The 16,959-nt window shown below is 38.7% G+C and overlaps 1 protein-coding gene across 7 annotated transcripts in view; it reads right to left on the bottom strand.

The window, feature by feature from the left end:
* GRID1 (glutamate ionotropic receptor delta type subunit 1) overlaps window positions 1-16,959 on the bottom strand; it is a 799,624-nt gene that overhangs the window by 355,054 nt on the left and 427,611 nt on the right. For all 7 annotated transcript variants that reach the window (XM_043552249.1, XM_043552248.1, XM_007054511.4 and 4 more), the window contains one exon: window positions 4,101-4,306. In XM_043552249.1, coding sequence (XP_043408184.1) covers window positions 4,101-4,306 — 206 coding nt within the window. The remainder of the gene's footprint in view (window positions 1-4,100; window positions 4,307-16,959) is intronic.

Here is a 16,959-nt window from a genome sequence, read left to right as displayed (position 1 = left end):
AATTCAAGGAAAGTCTTCATTTATTGTGAAGGGCTTATGTCAGACAGCTGAGCAGTTTTGATTCTATCCAATATTAATGCATCTACGCCAGCCTTCTCATTACAATCTCCGTGCTATTTTTTAAACAACTTAAGTAGACCCAATCTATATTTCCATCTTTCTCAGCAAACACACACTGTATTCATAGTTGGGCCTTTTTTAAAAGCACATATATTTAAGATCTCATTGAAGTTGGCAATTAACAAGTTTCACACAGTTAAAGGCCATGAGTTCCATTCCCTTCTCTTACTGATGAGAGCTTGCAACTGTCTAATAACCTATAGTTTAGGATCTATTGGTCTAGAGAAGTGATAAAATTAAAACGAAATAAACTGTATGGACTCAAATCACCTTGTCTTGCATTAAGTGATTGAAACAACCTGTGGTTTGAAAGACAAATCATATTAAAATGCATGTCCATTGTAAAACGTAACTGGTTAGGAAAAAAATACCCAACAAGTTACTGTACATCTACTCGTTCCTCATCCCGTATGTGGTTATACAAAATTCACCAGTCTACATTCATTCACACAGAATCATAGCAGAAAGGTCTTGAAAAAGACTATCTGTGTCATCTAGTCCATCCTTTGAACTAGTGCAGGAATGACTTCTACACTGCCGTTGAGTGTTTCATCTAGTCTACTCTTGAACACCTGGAGTGATGATGCCTCAATCACATCCATTGGCAAGGGGCTCCATTGTCTAATTGACCTCACATGTTAGAAAGTTTCCTCTTTTTAGTTTTACGTCATTACTTCCTGTTATACCACCCATAACCATCTTAAATAATTCCTCTTCCTCCTCCTCTCATGCTACTTCTTCTAAGCATTGGTTACCCTTTTGTCAGGCTGTATAAAACAAGTTCCTTAAAATTCTCTTTAAAGGTCATGCTATCCAATCTTTTTATCATTTTTGTCACCCTACTTTGAATTCTCTCCGGCTGATAGATGCCTTTCTGTAGTGAAGAGCCCTCAGCTATAAAAAATAGCCTGTTCAAATTTACTTCCTTTAAGAGGAAAGCCAAGGACCCATCACACAGCCCTAGTAGCAGGCTGGACTCCTGACCTCTCCACCAGTGACCTCTCCTTTCCCAATCCAGACTGCAGAGGCTGAGATAGCCCTTGTGGCCCTGCCTGCCAGTGGATGAGCCAAAGGAAAGAACAACCAGGTAATGGATCGCCTGGCTCCTTTCCCTCCCTCCCCGTGCACTGGTTCCTTTTCCTCTATGTGCCCATCCCCCTAATGCAGCCCAACTTTTGCACATTAACTGTGCAACAATCCCAGTCCCTCTGTTAGAGGGAGTTCCGCATATGTAGAAGAGGGCATTTGCCCCTTGATGATTCAAGTTCATGTACTATTTCTCCAAAAGGAAGCTCACTGCACTGACACTAGGTTTGCTTCAACCCCCAAAGTGAGCTTGTAGTGCAATATCTGCAGATGATGACATTTATAAAACATTTTAGGGGTCAAGCAACACTACATTCAGTTGTCTACAAAGACTTTCAATGCACATTTTCCTCACTGCCCCAGAAGAGGTTTCTCTCTCTCTCTCTCTCTAGTACAACAGTCTCAGCAGAAAATAAAGCTTGAGAAGCCATGAGCATGGACTATCACATAACCTATAAGCAGTGAGCACAGACTGTCACAGAACCGGGCATTACGGATACTAAGCCAATAGAGGAGAAATGATGTCTAAAACAATGAGAGATAAGCCCGAAACAAAACCCTACAACTGCACACCTCTGAGCTTTGGGAATTTCGGAACCCTGACCTGGATGTGAATTCCTAAGTTGGTCCCTCTCTCGATAAGTCTAGATGCCTGATCTAAACACCGCTGAACTTCGGGTAGGAGGTGACTAGGTCTGAAATCTAGATCCACTTTTTTTAGATCAGGGCCATCTCTAAAGAAAATGAAGAATCTCTCTCTTTTTGCAGTGATTAACAGGCAGAGTACTATCTGCTGATTTCAACTAGTAGTCATTGAACAGTCTCAAGATACTGGATGAGAATATGTCTCTTACAATAAAAGAAGTTTCATTAAAATATCTTAACTTTTGTTTGAGTGTGTCTGTGCTCAAGCATTATCCTGCATTCAATCAGGACTTTATTAGTATCCTCATTGATGTTAACAGAGGTAGTTGAGAATTTTTCAGTGAAATATTTTTTCAGTTCTTGAAAATTTTTCCAGGAGAGGAAAACTGTTTCCCATTGTTTATAGATATGAGTCCTTCTATATGTGTAATTTGGTAACTGTAGGTTTCTTGCCTTCATACTAGTTTCCTCCTCCTTCTGTATGCTTTGAACACCTATCTCTGTAAATTAAATAAAAAACAATTGATCCGAAAGTTGCAACTCAATACTCTATATTGTATTGTGTACAATCTGTATTTATGCCTTACATGATTATAGAAGTACACAGCTCCACAGAGTCATATAGACACTAGAAATGTAAGAGACATATTGAGTCCCATTTAAGTTCATTCCCTGCCAATGCAGGGTTCTCCCCTAAAGCATATACTCAAATATCTCAAGCCTTTGGGGAGTTGATTTTTATTATTTAAATATTCTTTCGTAAAGCTTTTCTGAATCAATCAAGATTCAATAAAAGAAGATTGTCAAATAAATTACTTCTCATTTCTGCCCACGGTTATACTCCTGCAGGGATCTGGACAAATACCAGGATCATTATCCCTAATACGTATAATACCATACCGCTTTCAGAGGGGCTGAGTGGTAAAGTGGTTTAATGCATTACTCAAAGTCTAGAGGCCTGCAGGGCTATTGTCCTGTCAGTATAACTCTTATTAGCATTTCTGGGAATTATGAGTATTGAAAGGAGACAGACTTTATATCTGGCTGAGGTTAGAGTGATTTGTAAATGCTGGTCTCAGTTTAGTACCAGTTTCGGACATTTCATTTGGACAGATCTGAATACCAACCCAAAATTCTCTTTCATGGTGGGCCTCCAATGAAAAAACAGACAGGGACTACTAGCTGAGCTGAGCATAGCTTTCTGTAAACTCTTCGGGCTGAATTATGACCTCAAGTGCTTTCGCATAACGCTAATTGCAGTCACTGAGACTTTCATGCACATATCTGAGGACAGAATTTGACTCTTTATCTTGACCTTCCCATGGTCTTAGCCTGCCTTATTCATCAGCACTAAAATTAACCATATTCATCAAAAAATAATTACACATTATCACAGTTTAACATAAAATGAAAGGTTTATTAATGCTGATATGAGCCAAGAAAACTACCAAACAGTGACTGTACTAATTCAATTTAAAATGATTTTATTTTTTAATATAGCAGGCTTTCATGTAGGAACACATTGACAACTGGAAATAGGCCTTACACGTTTGAATTTCACAGTTCAGTTCTCTGGTGAATTAAAGCAAAAGGGTACAACATTTAAGGCCAAATTCTTAGCAAGTGTAGATCAGTAAAACTATGCTAATTTACATCTGCTGAGAAACTGACCTTAGATTTCAGGCTCTTCAGCACAGTAAGCAATCCAAAGTCATTCTTTACCTCATACTGGAAAAACGCGCGGAAAATAATTAATGTCAAAACAGTAGCCCATGGCACAGTGTTAATTACATCTTTACCTAACAGCTACATGCTGTTCCTAATTAGTTTCACTGATCTCAAGAAACCATAAAGAAATAAGGCAACTGTATTTGCAGTAAAAATACTGTGATTCCACTGCCACACACAGAGCACATTCTAGAGACCTTTGTAGTAGAGACATGAACAGCATAATTCCTTTTAGCAAGGATTTGGGAATTTCCTCGGTAACATCGACAGTCACCGATAAATATAGCTGCTTTTCTAGGATTGTGTATTGGTCTTTCAATTCACTTGCAGTATTTAGGTAATCAAAAGTATGTTACAACCATTTTCCTGAAACGGGACATTGACTAAGATATTTAGTAACAAACTAACACATGTAGGTCCACATTTTCAAGATGTGCCAGTTTGGAACATTTGGTCCCTACTGTATAAAATATCATGCATGTTTTTCTACTGCACAATTCTAAAAAGAACAATGCACTGACCTCATTGATGAAAGTTTGGGCTCCCCTGGGGCTTAGAAGTAAGATTGCTCTTCGTAATGTGTCACGGTAGCGATTCAACTCTTCAGTTTTCATGGTAGTAAAAAGGCTGGCAAAAACTCTGCTGATGTTTCTGTCCACCTTTTGTAAAGATACATCAAGTCCCAGTCTAGAGGCCTGGTCCAGAAATCCTTGCAGCCCACGAATATCTATAAAATAGGAACAAATTCACAGTCTAAGTGTCAGCTTTTTAAGTTAAGAGCATAGCCCTTACCAAACAAGAAGCAATGGTAATATGTTCCTAATTATTATTATTTATATTACCATAACACCTAGGAGCCCTAGTCATGGACAAAGACACCATTGTGTTAGGCACTGTACAAACAGCAGAAAATGATAGTCCCTGCCCCAAAGCGATTACAATCTAAGAATAACACAAGAGACAACAGATGGTTGCAGACAGACAAGACAAGGAAGTACAAGGAAACAATTAGACCATATTGGTCACCATGATAGGCAGTGGTCTGAGCCCAATAATCAGCCTGTTGTCAAGTTTTTTGTCAGCATGGTGGAAAAGGAGACTTTTAAAGACGGAGGATAATGGAGGAGGATAATGAGGAGGCAATAGATTTGAATATGTTTGCAGGGAGTTAAGAAGATAGACCTCTTGGCCTTGTTTCTGCTGATATGCATCCCACATTCCTGCTAAATTGCGTGGGAGTTCCCTGTGAACAGCAATGGTAAGATCATGCCCTTTATTGATACTGGAGCAGCCAAAGTTACATCGAGTTACAATAAGATAAATTCTACATATTCACTCCAATCCAAAAACACAAAGTGAAATATTGCAAGCAGCTAGAAATATTGCAGCTCCCATAAAGTCAATGTGAGATGTGCACAGGCATCTGACAGCAGAATGTGACCCAATGATAACACTTAAATTTCAAATTACATTTGTTAGTCTCTAAGGTGCCACAAGTACTTAAATTTCATTATCTTGTACACTGTCTTTCTTCTGAACACAAGGCTTAACAATAGAAACAAATGGCATCACAATGAAATAGAAACAGAGTTGACTATTATATTAGTAGTCCACTGTTTACCATAAATGTGTGGCCCCTTATCTCTGAGTAATCTCATCCACAAACACAAATTCGTTTGTTTTAAACATACTTCAATTAAGTTGGTGGAAATGTTGTGAAAACTATTCTAGGTTTTCCATAACAGAAATGGAAAAAAAAACCCTAGTTAGCAATAATTAGTTACATCTTACAGATTCTTAGATTCACAGGCAAGAAGAGATCACTATGGTCATCTAGTGTGGCCTCCTGTATAATACAGGCCATTGGTCTTTCAATATATTTCTTCTAGCTGGTCAACAATTTTTTTTAAGTCTAAAAGTCTGACTAAACCTGGATGCAAAATGGTAAGTATTTTCTGTCAAAATTTTCAAAAGAAATGAACTCCCTGCCCCAAACATGGAAATTGTCAATTTTTTCCAATGGAAAAAAAAAACTTTTATAGTTTTTGAAACTCGTCAGAAACCATAAGAAATGAAAACTTTCCCCAAAATATTTACTTTATTTTAAAAAGCCATTTATTGTCCTTTTTTTAAAAAAAAAAATGAAAAATTTTGGACCAGATTTTCTGTTAAGTGATAAAACAGATTCCAAAAGCCCAGTCAATAATCTATCTACTGCTACTGATTGTTGATTTGCAGTGGTTTCCATTTAAAAAGTCAACATTTGCCAGCAGACACTGTGTAACTCAGATATCCCACCAATTTCTGATTCTAAGCATGGGGGAAAATTTAGGTTAATGTATCTTTTGTGCTAAATGTTGTTGGCAAATACTGAGTTGATCAGGACAGATAGGAGAATGAAACACAGCTAAAGAGATGAGTTTTAAAGTGGAAGACCACAACGATATTAATGTTTAACCCAGGCATTTATTTAGGTTCAGGGAAGTGTTAAATGGCTTCATGACAAACAACCAATATTCAGGATTGGCCCTGTTCAGCCTATGATTCAGCCCACTTCTGACTCTTCTCACCTTTCCCCCTAAGAGGTGGAATGGGAGTGCACATGACGGGTACCTCTGTCTGCAAGGATTTAAGATTTTCCCTTCTTCCTTCAGGCTAATAGCATCCCCCAGCAATCTCCTGGATCTCTTACTCATGTTTACTTCTGGGCCCTTTAAATCACTCATCCACACTGCACTCTGGCCACAAGTTGTGATGCCATTGCAAATTCCCATTATAAACAGACAGCTTTCTTACACTCCTTACCAACCTACCTTCAAGCCCTCAGGATGCTGTGAGGAAGGTGAAGAATCTCAGCAGGCATCTTGTCAATCTTGCTCTGAAGGAAAAATCCCTTCCTGATCCCAAAAACTGCTAATCAGTCAGACCCACAGGATCTTGGAAGCACAGGTCAATCTATATAACTGCACAAATCTGATAGGCAGGGAGAGCAGGACAGCAGCCACAGAATGACTGCTGCATTCCCTGCGGTCTGAGCTGGCCCCTCTTCGCCCTTTCTCTCAGTATCCCAGGGGTTGTTTATTCCCTGTTGGTCTGATCAAATATCCCCCTCCCGTTAGAACATAAGAATGGCCACACTGGGTCAGACGAAAGGTCCATCCAGCCCAGTATCCTGTCTACCGACAGTGGCCAACGTCAGGTGCCCCAGAGGGAGTGACCTTAACAGGAAATGATCAAGTGATCTCTCTCCTGCCATCCATCTCAACCCTCTGACAAACAGAGGCTAGGGACACGATTCCTTACCCATCCTGGCTAATAGCCATTAATGGACTTAACCTCCATGAATTTATCCAGTTCTCTTTTAAACCCTATTATAGTCCTAACCTTCACAACCTCCTCAGGCAAGGAGTTCCACAGGTTGACTGTGCGCTGAGTGAAGAAGAACTTCCTTTTATTTGTTTTAATCCTGCTACCCATTAAATTCATTTCATGGCCTCTAGTTCTTATATTATGGGAACAAGTAAATAACTTTTCCTTATTCACTTTCTCCACACCACTCATGATTTTCTATACCTCTATCATATCCCCCCTTAGTCTCCTCTTTTCCAAGCTGAAAAGTCCGAGCCTCTTTAATCTCTCCTCATATGGGACCCGTTCCAAACCCCTAATCATTTTAGGTGCCTGTTTCTGATGCCAGTATATCTTTTTTGAGATAAGGGGACGACATCTGTATGCAGTATTCAAGATGTGGGCATACCATGGATTTATATAAGGGCAATAAGATATTCTCCGTCTCTATCCCTGTTTTAATGATTCCTAACATCCCGTTTGCTTTTTTGACTGCCGCTGAACACTGCGTGGACATCTTCAGAGAACTATCCACGATGACTCCAAGATCTCTCTCCTGATTAGTTGTAGCAAAATTAGCCCCATCATATTGTATGTATAGTTGGGCTTATTTTTTCCAATGTACATTAAATTTCATTTGCCATTTTGTTGCCCTGTCACTTAGTTTTGTGAGATCTTTTTGAAGTTCTTCACAGCCTGCTTTGGTCTTAACTATCTTGAGCAGTTTAGTACCATCTGCAAACTTTGCCACCTCACTGTTTACCCCTTTCTCCAGATCATTTATGAATAAGTTGAATAGGATTGGTCCTAGGACTGACCCTTGGGGAACACCACTAGGTACCCCTCTCCATTCTGAAAATTTACCATTTATTCCTACCGTTTGTTCCCTGTCTTTTAACCAGTTCTCAGTCCATGAAAGGATCTTCCCTCTTATCCCATGACAACTTAATTTACATAAGAGCCTTTGGTGAGGGACCTTGTCAAAGGCTTTCTGGAAATCTAAGTACACTATGTCCACTGGATCCCCCTTGTCCACATGTTTGTTGACCCTCTCAAAGAACTCTAATAGATTAGTAAGACATGATCTCCCTTTACAGAAACCATGTTGACTTTTGTGCAACAATTTATGTTCTTCTATGTGTCTGACAATTTTATTCTTTACTATTGTTTCAACTAATTTGCCCGGTACTGATGTTAGATTTACCAGTCTGTAATTGCCAGGATCACCTCTAGAGCCCTTCTTAAATATTGGCGTTACATTAGCTATCTCCCAGTCATTGGATACAGTAGCTGATTTAAAGGACAGGTTACAAACCATAGTTAATAGTTCCGCAATTTCACATTTGAGTTCTTTCAGAACTCTTGGGTGAATGCCATCTGGTCCTGGTGACTTGTTACTATTAAGTTTCTCAATTTAATTCCAAAACCTCCTCTAGTGACACTTCAATCTGTGACAATACCTCAGATTTGTCACCTACAAAAAGACAGCTCAGGTTTGGGAATCTCCCTAACATCCTCAGCTGTGAAGACTAAAGCAAAGAATTAATTTAGTTTCTCTGTGATGACTTTATCGTCTTTAAGTGCTCCTTTTGTATCTCGATCATCCAAAGGCCCCACTGGTTGTTTAGCAGGCTTCCTGCTTCTGATGTACTTAAAAAACATTTTGTTATTACCTTTTGAGTTTTTGGCTAGCTGTTCTTCATACTCCTTTTTGTCTTTTCCTATTACATTTTTACATTTAATTTGGCAGTGTTTATGCTCCTTTCTAGTTACCTCACTAGGATCTGACTTCCACTTTTTAAAAGATGCCTTTTTATCTCTCACTGCTTCTTTTACATGGTTGTTAAGCCACTGTGGTTACATGGTTGTTAAGCCACTTTTTTAGTTCTTTTACTGTGTTTTTAAATTTGGGGTATACATTTAAGTTGAGCCTCTATTATGGTGTCTTTGAAAAGGGTCCATGCAGCTTGCAGGGATTTCACTGTGGTCACTGTACCTTTTAATTTCTGTTTAACTAACCTCCTCATTTTGCATAGTTCCCCTTTCTGAAATTAAATGCCACAGTGTTGGGCTGTTGAGGTGTTCTTCCCACCACAGGAATGTTAAATGTTATTATATTATGGTCACTATTTCCAAGCGGTCCTGTTATAGTTACCTCTTGGACCAGATTCTGTGCTCCACTCAGGACTAGATCGAGAGTTGCCTCTCCCCTTGTGGGTTCCTGTACCAGCTGCTCCAAGAAGCAGTCATCTAAAGTATCGAGAAATTTTGTCTCTGCATTTCATCCTGAGGTGACATGTACCCAGTCAATATGGGGATAATTGAAATCCCCCACTGTTATTGAGTTTTTTATTTTGATAGCCTCTCTAATCTCCCTTAGCATTTCATCGTCACTATCACTGTCTTGGTTAGGTGGTCGATAACAGATCCCTACTGTTATATTCTTATAACAGCATGGAATTACTACCCATAGAGATTCTATGGAACATGTGGATTCTTTTAAGATTTTTATTTCATTTGATTCTACATTTTATTCACATATAGTGCCAACCTCCCCCCCGCCCAACCTGTTCTGTCCTTCCGATATATTTTGTACCCCGGAATGATTGTGTCCCATTGATTGTCCTCACTCCACCAGGTATCTGTGATGCCTATTATATCAATATCCTCCTTTAACACAAGGCACTCTAGTTCACCCATCTTATTATTTTGACTTTAGCGTTTGCGTACAAGCACTTTAAAAACTTGTCACTGTTTATTTATTTCCCTTTTCTGATGTGTCAGATTCTTTATGTGAATGTTTCTCGTCTGATCTGGCCCATATTTTATCCTCTTTTATCCTCTTCCATCCTCTCCTCCTGACTAGAACCTAGAGAATCCCTATCAATAGACTCACCTCTAAGAGAAGTCTCTGTCCGATCCACGTGCGCCTCTGCAGCAATCGGCTTTCCCCCATCTCTTAGTTTAAAAACTGCTCTGCAACTTTTTAAATGTTAAGTGCCAACAGTCTGGATCCACTTTGGTTTAGGTGGAGCCCATCCTTCCTGTATAGGCTCCCCCTTTCCCAAAAGTTTCCCCAGTTCCCAATAAATCTAAACCCCTCCTCTCTACACCATCATCTCATCCACACATTGAGACTCTGAAGCTCTGCCTGCCTACCTGGCCCTACGCATGGAACTGGAAGCATTTCTGAGAATGCCACCACAGAGGTCCTGGATTTCAGTCTCTTTCCTAGCAGCCTAAAATTGTTGCAACAGGGGGCATTTTTAATAGCAACAACTTTAACCATATCTTGGATAGGAAAACAAAAATAGCCACCATACAGCTTTTCCTTTAACTATGACTCCAATCAGATCAGAGAATTGCAACAGGAACGTGAAGATATGGGACCAGGTCAGCATAATTAAACTGAGTCAATAATTTTTAAATGTAGCCTGACAACCACCCATAGTAAAGGCATATTTCCAATAGCATAGTAAAAACCTGATTTTCTGAACTCCGTTTAACTGAAATTCCCAGTTAATCATAGCTAGACTATTTGCAATAGGTTTGCCCTGAATAAAGCTCAGCAGGAAACTTTACAACAGCTCTAATCTCACAGAATTTAGGACATCCAAAGGTCTGAATCTAAGTTTTTACAGAGCTCCTGAGTACCTCTTACAAACTGATTCTCAACATCTGAGCTTTGCAAGACTGAAGCCCATTGACCCTGCAGACCCGCAACTGAAAGAACGCTGTTATCCCAGGTTTTGCTCACGCTCCAGAAGTGAAATCCTGTCCCCATTGAAGTTAAAGGAAGTTTTGCCATTGGCTTCAGTGGGGCCAAGATTTCAACCAAGATGTGCTCTAAGACCATCACAGAACCCACCCTGAATCATACTAAGAAATTCTGTAGTAATGTATATCTTCAGAGCATTGCACAACTCAAGTTCTCAACATATTTATGCCAATTTACACCAGCTGAGGATTTTACCATATATGTGGCTGCAGTCCATAATGGTCAGTGATCCAACAGATAAGATCCAAAATACACAGAACAAAAAGTACCTTTTATATCTGCACCTACATACTTTTATTCAAAATGGAACATTTGGCAATGTGATTAATTTAGCCTCAGAAAAGCTATATTTACAGAGAAATCTCAGAAAGCAACAGAAACCAGGCCAGGGATGTGCCAGCTGCAGCAGACACTTTAATGCTTGTTTAGGTCAGGTTTATTTGATATGATAATCACCCAAATCAATTTCAGCACCAGAAAAGTTGTACTCAAGAGGATTCTTTTGGTGACTTAAAAAGCTGAGTCATATAGAAATTCTATCACATTTCTACTTGTGTACCATATTGGTTTAGGCTCCAAGAAGCCTGAGTCATTAGAAGGTACGGGAGGGCAGGGAAGAGGGCAAACATAATATTGTGCAGGCATTTCCAGAAAATGCCAGAAAATAATTGAGCACTCATATAATTACTACATTGTGCACACATGTCAAAATAATGACAATGACAACGCAGCATTATTTATAGGCAAAAATATTGTATTAATATTGTCAAACTAAGCTTTGGATTTTGCAAATTTAAATTCAGTAAACTAGCCTTCATTACTACACCTTTTGTTGACTTGTTTTCTGTGTCTGTGATTCCGTGGTCACGAGCGCTTGAAACAAAGACTGATTTTTGAATGCTGTCTAGTCCTTCAAATATTACAGCAGATTGTGACAAATACTAAGAAAATCCTCTTTTTTTGCTTTGCTTACGATATGTCATTTTATGTCAATAACTAAAGTTATCTCTGAGCAAAGAGAAACTGTTTGCAAAAGATTAACTATGATGCTGTTGTTTTGGATTGACTTTTCCTTATGTTTTCAGCTGACCTGCTGAACTACTGGATCAAAAGACAATAAAATGGTAGAGTTGTGTGAAATATTTGACACACAAGGTAAAGCTGTTTGAAATTGGAGGTGGGAGGTTGTTTGTTTTTAAAGTGAAAATCAGCCCATTTCCAAGTGAAAAATCAAAGAGGGACTCAAGAATTCAGAGATTTTTGTGTTTTCAATCTGAACAAAAAAGAAAAAATTGAAAAGAGAGAAATTGCCTAAAACAAAATTTTACATAAAAAATGTACACCAGATTTGAACGACCCTAAATAACTGTTTGTTTAGCCATCAAAATAAATTAATAGATGCATCTTACTGAATTGCAGCCAGTCTTTCCCTATATAACATTTGTTTCTTGTTGGAGCTCATGTGGAATTTGGAGCAGTGGGACATTTTCAAAAGTGAACAGTGATTTTCGATGCCCAGCTTGAGACAACTTAAAGGGGCCTGATTTTGAAAAGGAGGCTCTTTGAAAGGGCATCGAAATACGTAGGCACCAAAGACAGCCACTAATAACTTTTAAAAATCTTGTTTGCAATGTTGTTGGAGCTGTGTTGGTCCCAGGATATAAGAGACAGGGCAGGTGAGAACTTTATTGGACCAATATTTGTTGGTGGTAGGCACAAGAGATTGAGATTCACAGAGTTCTTCTTTAGGTCTAAAAAGGTTACCAGAGTATCACATTGTTTTTTAGCTGTGACACTGGTGACCTGTTCCAGACCTAAAGAAGAGCTCTGTGAAGATCAAAAGTTTGTCTCTACCACCAATAAATGCTGGTCCAATAAAATATTTTACCAACCCATCATGTCTCTTTTTTTAAAAAAAAATTGACTATTGTGACCGGGTAACCCTTCCTGGCAATCTGCCAGAAGTTCTTTCATTTATTTAAAATACATACAGTAACTTCTCGCTTAACGTTGTAGTTATGTTGCTGAAAAATGCAACTTTAAGTGAAACGATGTTAAATGAATCCAATTTCCCCATAAGAATTAATGTAAATGGGGGCGGGGGATTAGGTTCCAGGGAAATTTTTTTCATCAGACAAGACTATACACACACACACATATATATACATATATGTATACACACACACACACACAGTATAAGTTTTAAACCAACAATTTAATACTGTACACAGCAATGATGATTGTGAAGCTTGGTTGAGGTGGTGAAGTCAGAGGGTGGAAGAGGGTGGGATATTTCCCAGGGAATGCCTTACTGCTAAATGATGAACTAGCACTTGGCTGAGACCTCAAGGGTTAACACATTGTTGTTAATGTAGCCTCACACTCTGCAAGGCAGCACAAATGGAGGGAGGGGAGAGAGCATGGCAGACAGAGACAGAGAGATACACCGTGTGTGTGTGTGTGTGTGAGTGTGTGTGTGTGAGAGAGAGAGAGAGAGAGATGCGCATTGCCCCTTTCAGTACGCTGACTCCACTCTAAGTGCACTGCCTTTTTAAGTAGATCAGCAAGTTGAGGCAGCCTCTGCTGCCAGCACGCTCCCTCCATCCTGGACTCTGTTGTCCCTTTCTTATGTACCTAGAATAATTCCGTGCAAACATTTAATTCAGTAAACAGGGATAGCCAATGTTTGGGATTAAAGGGTCTGATCCAAAGTCCACTGAAGCCAATGAGTTTCAGACCTTATATTCTCTCTCAAGTCACATGAAAACATGAATTTGGGGTGTCTCATTCTTTTCCCCATTTGTGCAGATCACAAAATCATCCTATAATCAAGAAGAGTGGTGGGTCTGATCTAGGGAAGTCCAAAAGAAGATACATACACAGAGGTGGGAGAAACCTAGCACAACTGTCTTCCCTTCACTTTTCCCTGGACCATGCTAGTAGTCCTTTTACTTTCTTGAATACAAATGACACTCACAAAATTCACTTGAAATTAAAAATAAAACAAATGGATTCTATAAATCTGCTGACTGATCAATTTCTTTAAGTCTCTGACAGTGTCTGTTTGGTTAGAAATTCTATTTCAGGCATTACATTAGTGAAAAAATTACATTTAATGAAAGAATACTATGAAAACTGATAGCCATAGCTCCATTTAGTTTACACATCACAGGAAAATTCTATCAATTCAAATTCAATCAAGGTCAAAACCTGTGTTTAGCACATCCCACGAATGAAAAGCAACATACTGTAACTATGTATTGTGGGACAAATTTAAAAAGGAGCAGCTTCTGTTTGCCATCAGTTTTCCAGGTACATGTTTTCACTCAAGGAGAAACCTATATTTGCATGTGCCAATAATGCTCTAGTTGCACAAAAATGTACCAGCTGTGCCTGCAAAATACACATGCATTCTGAAAATGGTAGACAGTTTTTGAAAATTTGATCTTATAAATGTTAGATTCCTCGAGGCTCTGCACCACCTACACATCGGAAACAAAATGACACCACACAAAAGTACAGTTCTGTGTATATTCCTAGCAAAAGTGAAATACATTTTAGGATTTCTCTATTAAGCAAAGTGCTAATTTCCCCATGTGTAAAGTATACTATCTCAGCTAAGTTAGTGAGAAATGAGCAAGCCAGATCTGGGACAAAACTCAGTTAAGGAAAGTCTCATGCTGAAAGCAGCTTACAGCATCTTGCAAAGTTTGTGTCTATTCAATTTTGTAAAACAGATATGGTGAAAGTATTTTCATGTTCCAGAGCACCATCTTCCTAACTCCTAGGAATATACCAGTTTGCAAGACTTCCCATCTGATGTAAAAGTATTTTCAGGATTGGATACCTATAATTCTATCGGTATTGATGTACTGCAGCTAAACAATTAAATGTATAACACTTTTGGATTGCATCTAGTAAATGTATTTTGTACTGGTTGCAAAACAAATGTCCGCTATAAAAACAACTTTCATAGTGAAGTAAGAATTAAGAGACAGATGATTTCTTGCCTGGGCTGATGTTAAATACCGAACTGTTTGAAGTAAGATTGTAGAAATGGGTTGATTTGATTTTAAAAAAACTAATTTCTATAACTTTTTGCAATGATAGTTTCCTATATAATCAACAATATATTATAACCCATAACTTGTGGTCCTCATCTCTACTGTACTCTTATCTCGTATATCTGTTGCCTACTCTAATTTTTCTTATGTAGAAAATAACTTGTGCTGTCAACAGTAATGTTTCCCTCTCATAAAACTGTAGGACCAGGTTTTTGACCTTGATACAAGCTGCTTTGCACTACGTTGCAAAATTACGTTGCAAAGCAGCTGTGAAGTTGCCCCTGAGGATTGTCCTTATGGAAGGAAATCTCCTATCTCATAGTGGCTTTACACTAGCACCTTCTCTCCCCAGTTGAAGGGAGAACAGCCAGGTAAAGAGGCCATCCTATACCCTGAGAATCCCTGACCGGGGACAGCTTGGAGTAAATTAGAATAGGCTCCAGGGGATGAAAGGAATTTTAGTTAAGGTGGCTTCAAGAAACCTATCTTTGTCCCTTCATTCTGGTCCTCCTTCACTGAAGACAGTTTGGCTGGACCAGAGAATCTGGTCTACAGTATCTAAAGCAGCCTATTGTATTATTTGCAATAAGATGGACTTAAAATGTGCTACAAAGATCCTCTTTTCGCACAAACATTTGAAAATGGGAGAATTGTATGAGGAGGGGAAATAATGAAGTGTAGAGGGAAATTTCAGCTTCTGAGTTATCTGGTTTATTGGTGGTGGATTCTAATCCATTATATTGCTATGCTTTTTTTGCGTTTGAGTATTAATTTGTTTGTATTTATAAGCAATGTCAAAAATGCCTAGCATAGGTTCATAGGCATTTTTAAAAGCATTTAACATTTATATACCTCTTAATAAAGATACATACATTATAAATTTTCCCAACGTCTGAAAAAGGACAATAGCAATGTATTTTCAATTTGTTTCTTATACAGTGTTTGTCAAGATAATAACCACAATAGAAGCTGGAAAGTTTCATCTGTTTTCTCACTAATTGTTTCTTTTCTTCATTGCACATGCCCTCGGCTTTATTATTGGTGGGTCAATCCTGAATGCTGGGCAGGCTAATGGCTTTGCTATTTCACTTAGAAAAATAAAATCAAGAAAAGGTAGGTCAAATTATAAGGGTCACTGATTTTAAGGATGTCCTAAAGGCCCTCTTAAAAACATATCTTTGTCTGGGACCAGGACATGGGCAGTCTGACTTAGTGCTTAGAGATGGTTCCTGGCCTAATGGTTAGAGCCAGGAACAAGAGCTGAGAGTCAGAGACAATGGTCAGAGCCTGATGTGAGCACTCAATTCTCTCTGACAGCGAGAGGTCCCGAGCAGCAAGTGAAATTGCATGCTGCAGAAAAGAAGCCATGAATTCTACTATTATGGCATTGGCTGAAATTTGACTGAATGAGCATTTTCCTTGGTTAGCCCCGTGCTTTGGGGAATAGTGAAGGAGGCACTCATTGATGAGACAGACCGGTGGGTACCACTGAGCTAGTACACAGCACTAAGTGACCAGCATTAGTAGAAAATGACATCCCTAGGGAAGTCGTATTATAAACAAATGACAAGGGCGGACAGATAGTGATTGAAAAGTGAGATGTTTTAGGCCCCAATCCTATAAATATTTAAGCATGTGCATATATTTACTCACATGAGTAATCCACTGAAGCCAAAAGAACTTCTCATATGAGTAAAGTTATGCATGTGGTTAAATATTTGTAAGATAGGGGCCTTAATTATTATTTAAGATGCAAATCAAGGCAAATATGAATGTAGAGGAGGGGCACATACATGATCATACTTTACTAACATCGTAGTCCATGATCCCAAGTTTCAAGCTTTTTAAGAACAGTATTTTAACCAATACATATGCATGAAACAAATGAGATAGTAAACTGCAGCCCAGGTTTTCATAATGGCATGTACTCAGTTTGCATGTGTTGTAATTCTTCTTTCAAATTACATATATTTTCAGTTTTGTACATGCATACTTATGAAAATCTGGGAGCATGACGATATTTAGCCAGGTTATACTGAAACCACAGTTCTACCACCTGAAAATCAGCCCTAAAATAACTATCTTGAAATACAGCAGCTTTTTGCCTCTGTTTTTCCTGTATCTCTGAAACCATCACTGAAGGTGAATGTTAACAAAATCTCTAAACATTGTTCTCTTGTTAAAATCTTA

Source organism: Chelonia mydas, chromosome 7, assembly GCF_015237465.2.
Source record: "Chelonia mydas isolate rCheMyd1 chromosome 7, rCheMyd1.pri.v2, whole genome shotgun sequence".
In the NCBI taxonomy this organism is placed as follows: Eukaryota; Metazoa; Chordata; order Testudines; family Cheloniidae; genus Chelonia; species Chelonia mydas.
Note: the sequence above shows the minus strand (reverse complement) of the source record. Positions and strands in the feature narration are given on the sequence as shown.